The 18151-nt window shown below is 46.3% G+C and overlaps 1 protein-coding gene across 8 annotated transcripts in view; it reads right to left on the bottom strand.

Moving 5' to 3' along the window:
• Window positions 1-18151, bottom strand: part of rbbp8 (retinoblastoma binding protein 8) — a 204554-nt gene that overhangs the window by 45666 nt on the left and 140737 nt on the right. For all 8 annotated transcript variants that reach the window (XM_038809731.1, XM_038809738.1, XM_038809733.1 and 5 more), the window contains 2 exons: window positions 16784-16884; window positions 7423-7547 (listed from right to left, as the gene is read on the bottom strand). In XM_038809731.1, the coding sequence (XP_038665659.1) occupies window positions 7423-7547; window positions 16784-16884 (226 nt within the window). The remainder of the gene's footprint in view (window positions 1-7422; window positions 7548-16783; window positions 16885-18151) is intronic.

Raw genomic sequence — 18151 nt, 5'->3', positions numbered from 1 at the left:
GAGGAATCGCAAAGGTAAAAAGACCCTGATGGGAGTTATGTATTGGCCCCCTAGCAGTAGTCAGGATGTGAGGCAGAAAATAAATCAGGAGATATATTTGGATTTTTGGATTTGTTTTGGATTTGTTTGTTTATTGTCACGTGTACCGAGGTACAGTGAAAAGTATTTTTCTACAAGCAGCTCAACAGATCATTCAGTACATGGAAGAAAAGGGAATTAAACAAAATTCAAGAAAATACATGAGAATACATAATAGGGCAACACAAGATATACAATGTAACTACATAAGCATTGGCATTGGTTGAAGCATACAGGGTGTAGTGTTAATGAGGTCAGTCAATAAGAGGGTCATTTAGGAGTCTGGTGACAGTGGGGAAGAAGCTGTTTTTGAGTCTGTTTGTGCGTGTTCTCAGACTTCTGAATCTCCTGCCCGATGGAAGAAGTTGGAAAAGTGAGTAAGCCGGGTGGGAGGGATCCTTGATTATGCTGCCCGCTTTCCCCCGGCAGCGGGAGGTGTAGATGGAGTCCATGGATGGGAGGCAGGTTCGTGTGATGGACTGGGCGGTATTCACGACTCTCTGAAGTTCCTTGCGGTCCTGGGCCGAGCAGTTGCCAAACAAGGCTGTGATGCAGCCCGATAGGATGCTTTCTATAGTGCATCTGTAAAAGTTGGTAAGGGTTAATGTGGACATGCCGAATTTCCTTAGTTTCCTGAGGAAGTATAGGCGCTGTTGTGCTTTCTTGGTGATAGCGTTGACGTGAGTGGACCAGGACAGATTGTTGGTGATGTGCACCCCAAGGAATTTGAAACTGCTAACCATCTCCACCTCAGCCCCGTTGATGCTGACAGGGGTGTGTACAGTACTTCGCTTCCTGAAGTCGATGACCAGCTCTTTAGTTTTGCTGGCATTGAGGGAGAGATTGTTGTCGTTACACCACTCCACCAGGTTCTCTATCTCCCTCCTGTATTCGGGCTCGTCGTTATTCGAGATCCGGCACACTATGGTCGTATTGTCAGCAAACTTGTAGATGGAGTTGGAAGCAAGTTTTGCCACGCAGTCGTGTGTGTACAGGGAGTAGAGTAGGGGGCTAGGCACGCAGTCTTGCGGAGCACCGGTATGGAGGACTATTGTGGAGGAGGTGTTGGCGTTCATTCTTACTGACTGTGGTCTGTTGGTCAGAAAGTCAAGGATCCAGTTGCAGAGTGGAGAGCCAAGTCCTAGGTTTTGGAGCTTTGATATGAGCTTGGCTGGGATTACGGTGTTGAAGGCGGAGCTGTAGTCAATAAATAGGAGCCTGATGTAGGAGTCCTTGTTTTCGAGATGCTCTCGGGATGAGTGTAGGGCCAGGTAAATGGCGTCTGATGTGGACCGGTTGCGACGGTATGCGAATTGAAGTGGGTCAAGGCGTTCCGGGAGTATGGAGGCGCTTCATGATCAGCCTCTCGAAGCACTTCATTACAACTGACGTCAGGGCCACCGGGCGGTAGTCATTGAGGCATGTTGCCTGGTTCTTCTTTGGTACCGGTATGATGGTGGTCTTCTTGAAGCAGGTGGGGACCTCAGAGTGGAGTAGGGATAGGTTAAAGATGTCTGTGAATACCTCTGCCAGCTGGTATGCGCAGACTCTGAGTGCACGACCAGGGATCCCGTCCGGGCCCATCGCCTTCCGTGGGTTCACTTTCAGGAAGGCCGATCTGACTTCGGAAACTGTGATGGAGGGTATGGGTGAATTATGGGCTGCTGGGGCATTCGACAGCAGATTGTTGGTTACCTGCTCAAACCGAGCATAGAATGCATTAAGTTCATCGGGGAGGGGTGCGCTGCTGCCAGAGATACTGCTCGGCTTCGCTTTGTAGCCCGTTATGTTGTTTAGTCCTTGCCACAGCCGCCGAGAGTCTGTCTGTGACTCGAGCTTAGTTTGATATTCTCTCTTGGCATAGATATAGAAAGCAGATTTTTAAAAAGGCAATATCAAAATAATCATGGGGACTTCAATATGCATGTGGACTGGGAAAATCAGGTTGGTAATGGAACCCAAGAAAAGGAATTTGTGGAATGTTTAAGAGATGTTTCTTTGGAGTAGCTTGTGACAGACTCTACAAGGGAACAGGCAATTCTGGATTTGGTGATGTGTAATGAGGCAGACTTGATTAGGAATCTTAAGGTGAAGGAACCCTTCACGAGCAGTGACCACAATATGATAGAATTTACCCTACAGTTTGAGAGGGAGAAGCTGGAGCACAATGTAACGGTATTACAATTAAATAAGGGTAACTACAAAGACATGAGGGGGGAGCTGGCCAGAGTTGATTGGAAAAGGAGACTAGCAGGAAGACGGTGGAACAGCAATGGCAGAGCAGGGGTTATTTGGGAGGCACAGCAGAAATTCATCCCCAGGAGGAGGAAACATGCTAAGGGCAGGACAAGGCATCCATGGTTGACGAGGGAAGTCAAGAACAGCATAAAAGTAAAAGAAAAAGCATACAAAGTGGCAAGGATTAGTGGGAAGCCAGAGGATTGGGAATCCTTTAAAAGCGAGAAGAAGACAACTAAAAAAAGTAATAAGGGGAGGGGGAGAAGATGAATATGAGTGCAAGCTAGCTAGTAATATAAAAAAAGATAGGAAGAGTTTCTTTCAACATATGAAAGGTGAGAGAGAGGCAAAACTAGACATTGGACCACTGGAAAACGTGGCTGGAGAAGTAATAATAGGAAGCAAAGAAATGGAAGATGAACTGAATAGTTACTTTGCATCAGTCTTCATGGTGGAAGACACCAGTGGGATGCCAGAGCTCCAGGTGAATCAGGGGGCAGAGGTGAGTGCAGTGGCCATCATTAAGGAGAAGGTTCTGGGGAAACTGAAAGTTCTGAAGGTGGATAAGTCACCTGGACCGGATGGACCACACCCCAGGGTCCTAAGAGAGATAGCTGAGGAGATTGTGGAGGTATTGGTGGTGATCTATCAGGAATCACTGAAGGCAGGAAGGGTCCCAGAGGACTGGAAAGTGGCTAAACTAACACCACTGTTTAAAAAGGGAGGGAGGCTGAAGACGGGAAATTATAGGCCGATTAGCCTGACTTCGGTCATTGCTAAGATTTTAGAGTCCGCTATTAAAGATGAGCACTTGGAAGTGCATGGTAAAATAGGACTGAGTCAGCACGGCGTTGTCAAAGGGAGGTCATGTCTGACAAATCGGTTAGAGTTTTTGAGGAGGTAACAAGAAAGTTTGACAAAGGAGAACCAGGGGATATGATTTATTTAGATTTCCAGAAGACCTTTGACAAGGTGCAGCATAGGAGAATGTTAAATAAGTTAAGAGCCCATGGTGTTAAGGGCAAGATCCTGGCATGGATAGAGGATTGGCTGACTGGCAGAAGGCAGAGAGTGGGGATAAAGGGGTCTTTTTCAGGATGGCAGCCGGTGACTCATGGTGTACTTCAGGGGTCTGTGCTGGGACCACGTTACATAACTGGAAGAAGGAACTGAAGGCACTGTTGCTAAGGTTGCAGATGATACAAAGATCTGTAGAAGGACAGGTAGTATTGAGGAAGCAAGGGGGCTGCAGAAGGATTTGGACAGGCTAGGAGAGTGGGCAATGAAGTGGCAAATTAAATACAATGTGGAAAGTGTGAGGTTATGAACTTTGGATGGAGGAATTTAGGTATAGACTATTTTCTAAATGGGGAAATTCTTAGAAAATCAGAAGCACCAAGGGGCGTGGGAGTCCTTGTTCACGATTCACTTAAGGTTAATGTGCAGGTTCAGTCGGCAGTTAAGAAGGCAAATGCAATGTCAGCATTCATGTCAAGAAGGCTAGAATACAAGACCAGTGATGTACTTCTGAGGCTATACAAGGCTCTGGTCTGACCTATTTTGGAGTATTGTGAGCAGTTTTGGGCCCCGTATCCAATGAAGACCTTGGTGAAGGTCCAGAGGAGGTTCACAAGAATGATCCCTGGAATGAACAGTTTGTCGTACGAGGAACGGTTGAGGACTCTGGGTCTGTACTCGTTGGAGTTTAGAAGGATGAGGAGGGATCTTATTGAAACTTAACAGGATACTGTGAGGCCTGGATAGAGTGGACGTAGAGGATGTTTCCATTTGTAGGAAAAATTAGAACTAGAGGACACCATCTCAGACTAAAGGGACGATCCTTTAAAACAGAGGAGGAATTTCTTCAGCCAGAGTGTGGTGAATCTGTGGAACTCTTTGCCGCAGAAGGCTGTGGAGGCCAAATCATTGACATAGATAGATAGGTTTGTGATTAATAAGGGGATCAGGGGTTATGGGGAGAAGGCAGGAGAATGGGGATGAGAAAAATATCAGCCATGATTGAATGGCGGAGCAGACTCGATGGGCCAAGTGGCCTAATTCTGCTCCTATGTCTTATGTTCTTATGACTACATGACATATTCCATTCTCCTTGGGACAAGCGCTACCCACAAAGGACATGGCTGACAACGCCCACACAGCGTGTGGAGTGGAGAGAATAGGGGGCGAGGAGCGGCCTCCAACGCCGTCGTGAAACACTCCGGGTTTCACGACGGCGTCGGCCGTTGCGGAGAATTCCACCCTACAAGTTCAGGGTTGCAGATGCTTAAGGTTGGATGTCCCTGTATCTGTTCCATCGCTTTGCCAACTTGAGATGGCAAAGTTATCAGATGTTGAACTGAGATCATCACATTGCATCTGGAAACGCCTGACACCTATCTGGCTGAGGGCAGAGCACATATGTGAAGAGCTCATAACATGCGGACCCTGCGAAGAGGCAGGCCGCACGTGGAGTTTCAGAGTTTCTTGTGCAGATATCAAGTTTTCAGGACAGGATTACAGGAACACAGCTCATCAGAACAAGATGCCATGGAAAGAGTGCAATGAGTGAGAGTAATTTTTTTAAATTAAGGGGCAATTTAGCGTGGCCAATCTACCTACTCAGCACATCTTTGGGCTGTGGGGTGAGACTCACACAGACAAGGGGAGAATGTGCAAGCTCCACACGAACAGTTACCTGGGGCCAGAACCGAACCTGGGTCCTCGGTGCCATGAGGCAGTAGTGCTAACCACTGCACTACGATGCCATCTAGTTCTTTAACAGAGGTAAATGTTATGTACAAGTTTTTTAACACCTGTGTCCATGTTATGCAAAACATCTTCTTCACTTTCTTTCCCCTATGCGTAGATGCTCCCTGATATCCACAGCAGAGATGGAGTCAGCTTGCTGACTGTTCTGTCCTGTTGGCTGTGATGGCCTTGGCAGATATGCGCTGGAGGGCCAAGAACTGGGTGGCCCCGGCCCACTTTTGGTGTCCTGTTGTAGGTCGGTTGCACTCTCCTTGGCCTGTGGAGCTGGAGCTGATGGGGTCACAGAAAGAGGGGATTTGATTTGGGCAAACACTCCCGAGTCACCCGGGTGGATCGACCTGGTAAGTCAAGGTGCTGGTCCATCTCCCTATGGGTTCCCGAGGGCCAGTGGTCGACTCTCGGGAAGAGCTGGCAGCTGGAATGAACTGGAGATGCTGCAACCCTTCTAGCACTGATACTGATGAATGCCACAATGGCTACAAAGATCGAGTGCAGCTCCGACAGCAGTGCAGGACCGATGTCCTGGACCAAGGTTTCCATGGTGACGCCAACCTGCCAATGTTGACCTCGCTGCATTGGCATGCCAGCGTTATCCTCCATTGTGCATTCATCCCTACCTGACATTCTGCTGACTGTTGTTGAAGCTCTACGAACTGATTTAGGGAAGAGTCTGTAGGCACGTCATCTGACTAGGGCTCAGCTGATCCCTGGCCTCCAGAAGTCCTCAGAGTGCTGGCCACCTGGGATGTCCCTGCCTTCGCCTGCTGTGTTCAAACAGTGTGCTGTGGTGACCCGAGGCTACTCTAGAATTAGGTCTCATCGCAGTATCTCTTCACTGGTGGTGGGCATGGGTGAGCACTGTGATGGGTCTTCAACGTGGATCCTCTCAGATTCCTCATCAAAAGTCTTCTTGGGGCTGGAGTCAATGGCTTGGCTTCTCCTTGATCTCGGTAGCTTGCAAGAGGTATCTCCGAAAGAAAGAAGAGATAACTACTGCATGGCTAGGTACTATAAAAAGGGAAAATTAACTCAGTGAGTCTGATGGAGTTTGGTAGTGCTGGTCCCTCATTTAGCTGAGTACCACGATCTTACCAGCACCGTCTACACCCTCGCTGGCCAGTTGGATGACTCCAATCTCAAAGTCGAGTGAACCCTAATCTCCGCGACTCCTCTGGCGGTATGGGACCTCTCTTTTTTATTGTAAGCCAATTTGTCCAGCATGAAGACAGATGGAGTATGAGGAAGATGCGAGCGAGCGCAGATGGCAAGGATGCCTGGCATGTGTGGGTGTCGAGTGGAGCCCTGGACTGGATAAGGATGGAAGCTGCAGAGGAGATGAGGGTGCGTGAGAGCGAGTGGTGATGTCCCTCGAGTTGACAGCGAGTGAAATCCTTGTGAATGTGTGATGGGTTTGAGTGTGAGTTGAGAGTGATGAGATGGGTGACTTACCCCGGTGGGACGGGGAAGTTCATTCATTCACGTCATGCACTGGGTGACTGACCTCTTTTGCAGTCCGTTGGTGCTGACCACCACCTCCTAAACCGGGTACTGGGTTTGTCAACTTCCTTGCAGTTAGCACCCAGAGCAGGGGTAAAGTATATCGTGGTGGGTCTCCACTGCATCCAGTAGACACACCAGTGAGGCATCGCTAAATTTGGGTGCTGCATGCTTCCCCTCCTTTGGATGCCATTTATTTGCGGCGCTTTCCTAAACTCAGTGCGAGTACTGTGCAGGGGAACCTTTTAAATATGGTGCCCAGAAGGCCTTGGAAGTCACAGCAAGATGGGTGAATCAGAGCCCATCCACCAGCGATATGGCGCGATCCCGGTGGATTATTGATTACCTAAACTGGGAGCACGCAGTATAGTGCAACATATCACCACTGCGGTCGATGGGTACCATCCTGATTTCACGTCTGCTAATGGACTTGGCCAATTTCAGGGAAAATCCAGACAATATTGTATTGCTAAAGTATATCGGTTCTTACTTGTTGATCAACATATACCTATTGGCTTACATAACTAATTAAAAATTATGGATCTTGAAACTTCAAATAGGTTTGGAGTCTGAAAAGTAGGGAATACTCATGAAGATCTAAGCATCCAAACTAGAGAAATGTTCTTATTTGCATTGTTGATCAAGTGGTTTTCTTTCGTTTTTGCTTTGCAACACAAATCCTTCTTGCCATGCCTTAGCTGATTATGTTGCTCAAATACTGAAGTTGCCAGAAATAGGTATGAAAAATGTAGCCTTATGCTTCTGAATCATATTTGTACATTATACCACTCAATAAATCTAAGGAAAACAATAATACTGTAGAATTAACGTATAACATACCCAGGGCTACTGTCTTTCAAATGTTCGGAATTTGATGCCTGATTGTCATCTTTCTTCATCTTATTGTGTGGAATTTGTGCAGTCATGGTGAGGGCCCTTTGTGAATTCAGAAGACTTTGTGAGTCCTTTAGCAGAAAAAGAGCATTATTTCAAAACAGGAAACATTGAAGATAACACTTTCCCAGCAATTAGAAAAACACATTTCTTTGGATTGCATTTTGTTAGTAGAGGTGTGCAAATTTAAATAACAACAAACCTTGCATTTCAAATGGTGTTTACAATTTAAAAATAATGAAATTGCATGAAGCTTGTACAGGATCCTGGGCTGGGATTCTGCGAGCCGCCGCGCCAAAATCGCGCACGGTGCGGGGGCGGAGAATGGGGCCTCAGACCCGCGATTGGGTCAGATGGCAGGACACGATTCTCTGGCGACGCAGTGCCAGTTGGGGGCCATAGAAAGAGGCCCCCGCGGTGATTCTCCGCGGTCGACTGGCCGAATTCTCTCCGGCGTGGTTCACGTATGGTTCCACCCAGTGGGAGCTCGAACTCGCAGCCGAGGTGGCCGTCCTGGTGGGGGGCTGGCCTCCACGATGGCCAAGCCTGTGATCGATGGGCGAACGATCGGTGGGCGTGGGCGATCTGGGGCGGCCTACCTGCTTCCGCGCCGGCCCACTGTGTGGCTCCGCCATGTTGCGTGGGCCAGGCGTGGAAGCGGCCGCCACGCGCATGTGCGGACCCGTGGCCAGCAGTGCAGGGCCACAAATCGGCGCTGGAGCTGCGTACAGTACTCCGGAGGCGTGCTGGCCCCCTGTGGACTTCAGAATCGCTGGGCAAAGAGACCTGTTGACGCCGGCGTGAAACACTGCGGTGTTTATGCCGGCCTCAACACTTAGCCGCGTTTTTGCACAATCCTGGCCCTTGTCTTAGAATTTCTGGGGCCGGATTTTCCCAGAGGCAAGTTGGAGCCAAACTTGGCTGCCAAGTTACATGGCTGGAAGTCCCGTTTTCATTTCCACCGTTGCCCATTTTCCAGAGGTTAGGAGAAGGAATGTTCCTGGGAACAGGCTCGCTCCTATTAAGGTCTTAATTTACATCATTTGGGCTCATTAAGAGGCCATTTCTAGCAAGTTTTTAAATTTTCAATGAAGTGGCCCAATGTTCACTAGATGTCTGGTGTCACATCAGCTGCAGGGAGGCCAGGACATGTCATGGAGGTGGGAAGAGTTTTAAAAAACGTTTTTACTTGGCTTTCAGTGTTCATCCGCAGAAATAAAGGCCATTGGGGAGGAGGTGCAGCAGCCTACACAGGAAGGGCAAAGCAGTGCAGGGCATCAAGAGGCCAAAGAGGAAGGGTGAGGGGCATGAAGCAGGAGAGACTACCTTGAGCACAGGAACTACAAGCAGAGGCGGAGATACCTGTTGATGACTGTGGACTAGTGGTGAAGGACCATGTAGGCATATGCTCACAGACATCTGTGCCCTCATCAGTTGTCAACCTCTGCGATATCTCACAGGGGCTGCACATCAGTGCATCGCCAAAATAACAGCTGCCCTCTTTATCGTTGAAAGACAACATATCAGAATCACAACCAATGGGGCATCAGGGGCAAAGGGGACTGGGCGTGGTGCCTGGAGCTGTCAGGTGGTGCCCTGTAAAATATTTAGGCAGAGGAAGATGATCCTAAAGAGAGGAGTCATTGTTGTCTGATGAGGTGGTTTCCTCCTGACTCCCTTTGGGAAGAGGACCTTTCTCCTGAGTGCAAGCTCCCATATGCCATTTTGGATCCATGTAGTGCAGTGGCAGGCTTTGGCACAAACTCTCTGCCTTGGGGAAAAGCAACAGCCTCAGTGAAGACTGCCCTGGGTGTCTAAAACCTGCCTCCACTCCTAACCTCACTAGCTCTCATTGGTCAGAAACCCCATCTCCATCCCAGTTAAGACTCCACCCTCTGGGAAAATCCCAAAACAGTCAGGTTCCTAACTGAAGCAGGATTCTGACATAAAAACAAACACTGCTCCCAATGGGAGAATCCAGCCCCCAGGTTACCATTCTATAGAAAGGTCAAGTAATATGGAGATAGTGCAGGAAGGTAGAGTTGAGTTGGGGAGATCAGCCATGATCTTGTAGCATGTTGGAACATGCTAACAGGATTACATGCCCTCCTGCCCAGTTTTCTTTTGTTCTTATGGCAAAGAAGCACTGAGGAAGTTCAACAAATTATTTCTAAGGCTGGTACCAGAACTGAGAGACTACAGCTGTCAGTAAAGATTGTACAGGATGGGGCTATTTTCTTTAGAAAAAAGACTTAGATAACCTGATGAGAAATGTTTCAAATTATGAATGGATTGGATAGATGGTGAGAAGAGAACAGTTCTACCTGTGCCAGAAACCAAATTTAAATTTTTTTTTTTTTTTTAAAAAAGAGTACCCAATCATTTTTTATTCCAATTAAGGGGCAATTTAGCATGGCCAATCCACCTACCCTGCACATTTTTTGGGCTGTAGGGGTGAAACACACGCAGACATGGGGAGAATGTGCAAAGGGGCAGCAGGGTAGCATGGTGGTTAGCATAAATGGTTCACAGCTCCAGGGTCCCAGGTTCGATTCCCGGCTGGGTCACTGTCTGTGTGGAGTCTGCACGTCCTCCCCCTGTGTGCGTGGGTTTCCTCCGGGTGCTCCGGTTTCCTCCCACAGTCCAAAGATGTGCGGGTTAGGTGGATTGGCCATGCTAAATTGCCCGTAGTGTCCTAATAAAAGTAAGGTTAAAGGGGGGGGGGGGGGTTGTTGGGTTACGGGTATAGGGTGGATACGTGGGTTGAGTAGAGTGATCATGGCTCGGCACAACATTGAGGGCCGAAGGGCCTGTTCTGTGCTGTACTGTTCTATGTTCTGTAACTCCACACAGACAGTGACCTAGAGCCGGGATCGAACTTGAGACCTCGGCGCCATAAGGCAGCAGTGCTAATAACTGCACCACCGTGCTGCCCCGTCGGAAGCCAAATTAAAGACCATAAGTATAAAGTAATTATTAATAAGTAGGGAGAATGAGAAATTTCTTGGTTCAATGATTTGGAACTTGCTACTACAGTAAGTCATGATGTGGAGATGCCGGTTTTGGACTAGGGTGGGCACAGTAAGACGTCTTACAACATCAGGTTATAGTCCAACAGTGATTTGTTTTGAATCACTGGCTTTCAGAGCGCAGCTCTTCCTCAGATGAATGAAGACATAGGTTCCAGAAACATATATATATATATATATAGACAAAGTCAATGATGCAAGACGATACTTTGAATGAGAGTCTTTGAAGGTAATGAAATCTTTACAGGTCCAGACAGAGCAACTGGAGAGAGGGATAATCACAGGTTAAAGAGATGTGAATTGTCTCAGGCCAGGACAGTTGGTAGGATTTCGCAAGCCCAGGCCAGAGGGTGGGGGGTGAATGTAATGCAACATGAATCCAAGGTCCCAGTTGAGGCCATACTCATGTGTGTGGAACTTGGCTATCAGTTTCTGCTCAGTGATTCTGCGTTGTCGCGCATCTTGAAGGCTGCCTTGGAGAACGCTTCCCCGAAGATCAGAAGCTAAATGCCCTTGACTGCTGAAGTGTTCCCTGACTATAGTAAATAGTTGAGGTAATAGCTCAGGGGCGGGATTCTCCAAGCCTCCACGCCGAAATCGCGATCGACGCGGGGGCGAAGAATGCCCACACCGAGACGCGATTCTCCACCGACCGGAGAATCTGCGCCAGTCGCGCGCACGACACGCCACTGGCCGGGGGCCGTTGAAAGAGGCCCCCGCGGCAAATCTCGACCAGCCGAGTTCCAGTCTGCGTGGTTCCTGTATGGTTTCACCCATACGCCGGCGTCAACACTTTGCCGCGATTTTGGAGAATCCCGGCCCAGATGCTTTCAAGAGGAAACTAGACAAGTGTATGACAGAAAAGAGAATAGAAAAATATTCTGAAAGACTAAAAGGAGCTAGATGGAATGGGAGGAGATTCATGAAGAGCCCCTCTAATTTATTTTTGGAATGCACATGTGATTTATTTAAGTCTTTAAGTCTACATCCCCTTTAAAATTGTTGCATGGCCATACACCCACAGTAACTCAAAGGGCCAACTTGCACACAACCTGTGGAGAGATTTGCAGACTTGCTGCAAGGTTTACAGGGAAGCTTATGGGGAGTAAGAGCAGTAGCACAGAGCAGTGTGGCTGAAGGACATGTTTCTGTGCTGTATAATGTAGCTAATTCTTTTGCACTGTATATTCTATGTAATGCTAAGCAAATAATGGTGATGTTTTATGTATTGAAAGGCAGAAGTAAAACACACTGCTTCTTAATCTGTTCCACGCGATACTTAAACAGCATTCCTGGCAAGGTTATGTTACTGTGAAAACAGCAGTTGTCATTACATGGACACTTGTTTACACTGAAACATTTGAGAATCCAGAAGATCAGCAGTTATGCTGTCAAATCCAGCTTCCATGTCTTGGAAAACTTTTACAATAAAGCAGGTCACTGATTCTGGCGGCAGGACAAGGTAGCCAGGGTTAGGCACGCACCGAATACTAATATAGAGGCTAACCTCCTGGAATTTGATTTAAACAGCAGCAGTTTAAAAACGGAATTATGTATGCATATTTACATATTTCCAATACTTAACCGTGAATATATAAACATATATTTAGTTAAAACTGTTTCAAGACAAATAATACTGACTAATCGTGTAACAAAAGCCTTTCCTCCAAATGACAAGAACACAAGAACTAGGAGTAGGAGCAGGCAATTCAGCCCCTCAAGCCTACTCTCGCATTCATTAACAAGCGTGGTTGATTTAATTTCAGCCTCATCCCCACCTTCCTGCCATGCACCCATAACCCTTCATCCCGCTACTAATTATCGTCTTGTAATGACTTGGATCAAGCCTTTGAGATTGGCCAATTAGAATAAGAGTTCCCTATTAGTGACACAATTAGTGAACCCCTTTCTCTGTATATAACAGGGAAAGTCAGATCCTCTGCACTCCCAGTGTAGGCAGCAAGCTGAATGCACCTGGTTGTCCTGCTGTTGGTTTTGTAAATAAAAGGGATTCTGGTGAAGGGACTTCTGCCTCTGTGGACTTATTACACGCCTCCTTAAGTTTGTTTATTCTTCTGGCATCCACTGCACTCTGGGGTAGAGAATTTAACAGATTCATGATCCTTTGAGTGAAGTCATTCCTCTTCATTTCGGTTTTAAATCTGACAACCCTTAGCCTAAAACTATGACCTCTCGTTCTAGAATGTCCAACAAGGGGAAACATCTTTTCTGTCTACCCTGCCAACCCCCTTAACATCTTGTCTACCTCAATTAAATCTCCTCTCATATTACTAAACTCCAGAGAGTACAGGCCTAAACTGTTCAATCGCTCTGCATAAGACAAGTTCTTCCATCCCTGGAATCAATCTAATGAACCTTTTTGGAACTGCCTCAAATTTATTTACATCCTTCTTCAAATAAGGGGATCAAAACTGTGTGCAGTACTCCAGATACGGTTTCATCAAGACCCAATACATTTGCAACAGCACTTCTCTACTTTTATTCTGCATTCCATTTGCAATGAATGCCAAAATTCCATTTCGCTTCCTTATTATCTGCTGTACTCGCATAATAACATTGTGATTCATGCACGAAGACACCCAGAGTCCTTTTGCACTGAAGCATTTTGAAGTTGCTCTCCATTAACTTAATAAACTTATTTAACTTGACAAACTTAAATGAGTATGCCACCACCGTCACAGACTTCATCAGCAAATGTGTGGACGACTGTGTGCTAAAGAAAGCAGTACATACGTTCCCCAACCGGAAACCATGGCTCAACCGCGAGATTGACTCCCTACTGAAGGACAGATCTGAGGTTCAAGGCAGACGACGCTGTCCTATACAAGAAATCCAGGTACGACCTCCGCAAAGCTATCCGAGATGCCAAGAGAGAATATCAAACTAAGCTAGAGTCACAGACAGACTCTCGGCGGTTGTGGCAAGGACTAAACAACATAACGGGCTACAAAGCGAAGCCGAGCAGTATCTCTGGCAGCAGCACACCCCTCACCGATGAACTTAATGCATTCTATGCTCGGTTTGAGCAGGTAACCAACAATCCGCTGTCGAGTGCCCCAGCAGCCCATAATTCACCCATACCCACCATCACAGTTGCCGAAGTCAGATCGGCCTTCCTGAAAGTGAACCCACGGAAGGCGATGGGCCCGGACGGGATCCCTGGTCGTGCACTCAGAGCCTGCGCATACCAGCTGGCAGAGGTATTCACAGACATCTTTAACCTATCCCTACTCCACTCCGAGGTCCCCACCTGCTTCAAGAAGACCACCATCATACCGGTACCAAAGAAGAACCAGGCAACATGCCTCAATGACTACCACCCGGTGGCCCTGACGTCAGTTGTAATGAAGTGCTTCGAGAGGCTGATCATGAAGCGCATCACCTCCATACTCCCGGAACGCCTTGACCCACTTCAATTCGTATACCGTCGCAACCAGTCCACATCAGACGCCATTTCCCTGGCCCTACACTCATCCCTAGAGCATCTTGAAAACAAGGACTCCTACATCAGGCTCCTATTTATTGACTACAGCTCCACCTTCAACACCATAATCCCAGCCAAGCTCATATCAAAGCTCCAAAACCTAGGACTTGGCTCTCCACTCTGCAACTGGATCCTTGACTTTCTGACCAACAGACCACAATCAGTAAGAATGAACACCAACACCTCCTCCACAATAGTCCTCCATACCGGTGCCCCGCAAGGCTGCGTACTTAGCCCCCTACTCTACTCCCTGTACACACACGACTGCGTGGCAAAACTTGGTTCCAACTCCATCTACAAGTTTGCTGACGATACGACCATAGTGGACTGGATCTCGAATAACGACGAGTCTGAATACAGGAGGGAGAGAGAGAACCTAGTGGAGTGGTGTAACAAAAACAATCTCTCCCTCAATGCCAACAAAACTAAAGAGACGGTCATCGACTTCAGGAAGCAAAGTACTGTACACACCCCTGTCAGCATCAACGGGGCCAAAGTGGAGATGGTTAGCAGTTTCAAATTCTTAGGGGTGCACATCACCAAACATCTGCCCTGGTCCACTCATGTCAACGCTTTCACCAAGAAAGCACAACAGCGCCTATACTTCCTCAGGAAACTAAGGAAATTCGGCATGTCCACATTAACCCGTACCAACTTTTACAGATGCACTATAGAAAACATCCTATCGGGCTGCATCACAGTCTGGTATGGCAACTGCTCGGCCCAGGACCTCAAGGAACATCAGAGAGTCGTGAATACCGCCCAGTCCATCACACGAACCTGCCTCCCATCCATGGACTCCATCTACACCTCCCGCTGCCGGGGGAAAGCAGGCAGCATAATCAAGGATCCCTCCCACCCGGCTTACTCACTTTTCCAACTTCTTCCATCGGCAGGAGATTCAGAAGTCTGAGAATACGCATGAACAGATTAAAAAACAGCTTCTTCCCCACTGTCACCAGACTCCTAAATGACCCTCTTATTGACTGACCTCATTAACACTACACCCTGTATGCTTCAACCGATGCCAATGCTTATGTAGTTACATTGTATATCTTGTGTTGCCCTATTATGTATTCTCATGTATTTTCTTGAATTTTGTTTAATTCCCTTTTCTTCCATGTACTGAATGATCTGTTGAGCTGCTTGCAGAAAAATACTTTTCACTGTACCTCGGTACACGTGACAATAAACAAATCCAATCCAATCTAATCCATTTAAATAATAAGTTGCCTTTTTATTCCTCCGACCAAAAATGGATAACTACACATTTATCCATGTTAAATTCCATCTGCCAAATCTTGTCCTATTCACCTAACTTATCTATATCCATTTGGAAATTTCTTAATTCATCACTGCGACTAGTTTTCCAACCTATTTCAGCGTCATCTGCAAATTTGGCTATCGTACATTCTATCTCTGCACCCACATCATTCATATAGATGTTCCAAACCCTGTGGCACACCACTAGTTATAGCTTGCCAATCAGAAAAAGACCCATTCATTCCCACTCTCTGCTTTATGTTGGATAACCAACAACGATTAAATCCTTAGTTCCATACTAACACTGTAATTTATTATATTTGTCATAGTATGAAGTTTTAATTAAGATATGGTAAAAAAATTATTTGAGTTCTATGTACTAATTTAATGTGGGGCTGTCAACATAGTATCTTGCTTCATTTTCTTTTTAAATTTTATAGGAAAGCATGTTAATATCAAAATATTATTACAATAATAGGCAATTATTTTATTGTGGTAATTGAAGTGAGTTAACGTCAAGAATCAGACTCAAGACATTGTGTTCTAATCATGGATTTTGACTCAGAACTCTCATAACTATAAGACACCCTTTGCATCTGTGATTTCCCACTTTCAGTTTCCAACACCATCAAGCTTAAAGTTTTGTGGAATTATATTTCAGTGCAATAATTTGTGCCAAATTGAATGCTTGCATGTTGTTGAAACACACATACTTTCAAAGTATTGACACTTCTACAACTTTGTGTAGAACTCTAAGCAGAGGTTTAAATGCAGGGGGAGAATATAAAGATGGTAGAGAGAGATGTGATGGAGCGGGGAATAGAGAGAACAGGAAAGGTGGGGGGGGGGGTGGAAGGGAGAATCAGTGCGCATAAGTGTAAGAGCACAAACAAACAGGCATAAGAAAGATACCGTAGGCATGATTTAATTCCATCCTCACCCCACCCCACCCCACCACCTCTCCCCGGCAGCAAGCCCCGCCCAAGGGCCTGCTTGACTGGACCCGGTGAAGCCCACATGCTCGTTTCCATTCCGCAGCCTCTTTTTGCTGAAAATGATTGGCTGAAGGACCGGCAGTGGTTACCGCTACCAGTGGCGCTGCTGGGACTGAAGAGCTGTCGGCCCTACAACTGGCCATTGCTTTGTGCCAGGGCTTCCAATAAAGACTATGATGGGATTGCCACCAATTTTCCTGCTAGTGGACGCAGACACCACGACAGCCTTTAAATTCAGCTCAGTATGTGCACAAATGGAGCGGGAGAGATTGGAAGCGCATAGACATTGAAGTGAAATGTACTGTGGAGGAAATAAATTGTGACCTTATGTGGAAATACATAGAATTTAAAAAAAACAGGACTTGACATCTCATTGTTTCACATGTCACAATATACTCTTTGAATTGGGGAGTAAAGATTAGCTTGCAATAAATGATCAATCACAAATTTTTCAGTTAATAAATCCTGGTTTAAAATATTTGTTTGAACAGTAGATGTTGCATTGAAGTACTTACACATTCCTCATGAATTCCAAGTCCTAAAGTTACTGCTACAACAGCAGCTAGGTTAATGTTATTTTTATCGGAGGATAAATATTCTTTGAGCTTCTGAGTGGCTAAAGGCAAAAAGAGAAACAAATAAGGCAATGCAATAAAGCAGTTTGTTGTTTCTAAAATATGTACAACTGGATCAAAGTATTAGTATACATGCCTGCATACAAGTTACAGAGCAAAACTATCTGCAAATCTTGCTTTTAAATTACACCCAAAAGTTGGGCAGCACGGTAGCACAAGTGGCTGGCACTGTGGCTTCACAGCACCAGGGTCCCAGGTTTGATTCCCCGCTGGGTCACTGTCTGTGCGGAGTTCTCCCCGTGTCTGCGTGGGTTTCCTCCGGATGCTCCGGTTTCCTCCCACAGTCCAAAGACGTGCAGGTTAGGTGGATTGGCCATGATAAATTGCCCTTAGTGTCCAAAAAGGTTAGGAGGGGTTATTGGGTTACGAGGATAGGATGGAAGTGAGGGCTTAAGTGGGTCGGTGCAGACTCGACAGGCCGAATGGCCTCCTTCTGCACTGTATGTTCTATTAAAAAAGAAGTTAGGTTTATCATGGCAAGAACATTCCAGTCATCGGGATCTTCCATTCCCGCGGACGGCGCACCACTGCAGCAAGGGTTCATTCAATGGGAAACCCCACTGGCAACAGCGGGACCAGAAAGTCCCACCGCCGGTCAATGGTGGGACCTCTCTCCCCCGCTGTGAAACATGTGGCAGGATGTGCAGAAAGTCCTGCCGCACATATATTATTTTTCTTGAATAAATGTTACTTTCCTTTGTCAAATGAATATCAGATTTTATAGGAATGCCTTATTCACTAGCACTTCACATTTATTTGCAATTACACCAGTGTTGAAGTTATTGTGGTTTTACTGACCTTTTGGTTTCATCTGCTTTTGAAATATGGTCAATGAAGATAAGCCAGCCTTTATTAATCTTCCCTAGGTGTCTTAAATTGTATATACAAGATGGAATTATCTAAACCAAAAGCAAATTACTGTAGGTGCTATAAATTTGAAATAAAAACAGATGATGCTGGAAAACCTCAGCAGGTCTGGCAGCATCTGTGGAGTCATAGAAGTCTACAGCACAGACAAGGTCCATCGCATCTGCGGCAGTTAAAAACAACTACCTAAGTATTCTAATCCAATTTTCCAGTTCTTAAGCCACAGACTTGTAATCCTTGGCATCACAAGTGCACATCCAAATACTTCTTTCTTTTTTTTTAAAATTTTAGAGTACCCAATTATTATTTTTCCAATTAAGGGGCAATTTAGCATGGCCAATTCACCTAATCTGCACATCTTTGGGTTGTGGGGGTGAAACC

The sequence above is a fragment of the Scyliorhinus canicula genome, chromosome 10 (assembly GCF_902713615.1).
Source record: "Scyliorhinus canicula chromosome 10, sScyCan1.1, whole genome shotgun sequence".
NCBI lineage: Eukaryota > Metazoa > Chordata > Chondrichthyes > Carcharhiniformes > Scyliorhinidae > Scyliorhinus > Scyliorhinus canicula.
The sequence above is the reverse complement of the archived record's forward strand: the minus strand, read 5'-3'. Positions and strand labels throughout refer to the sequence as shown.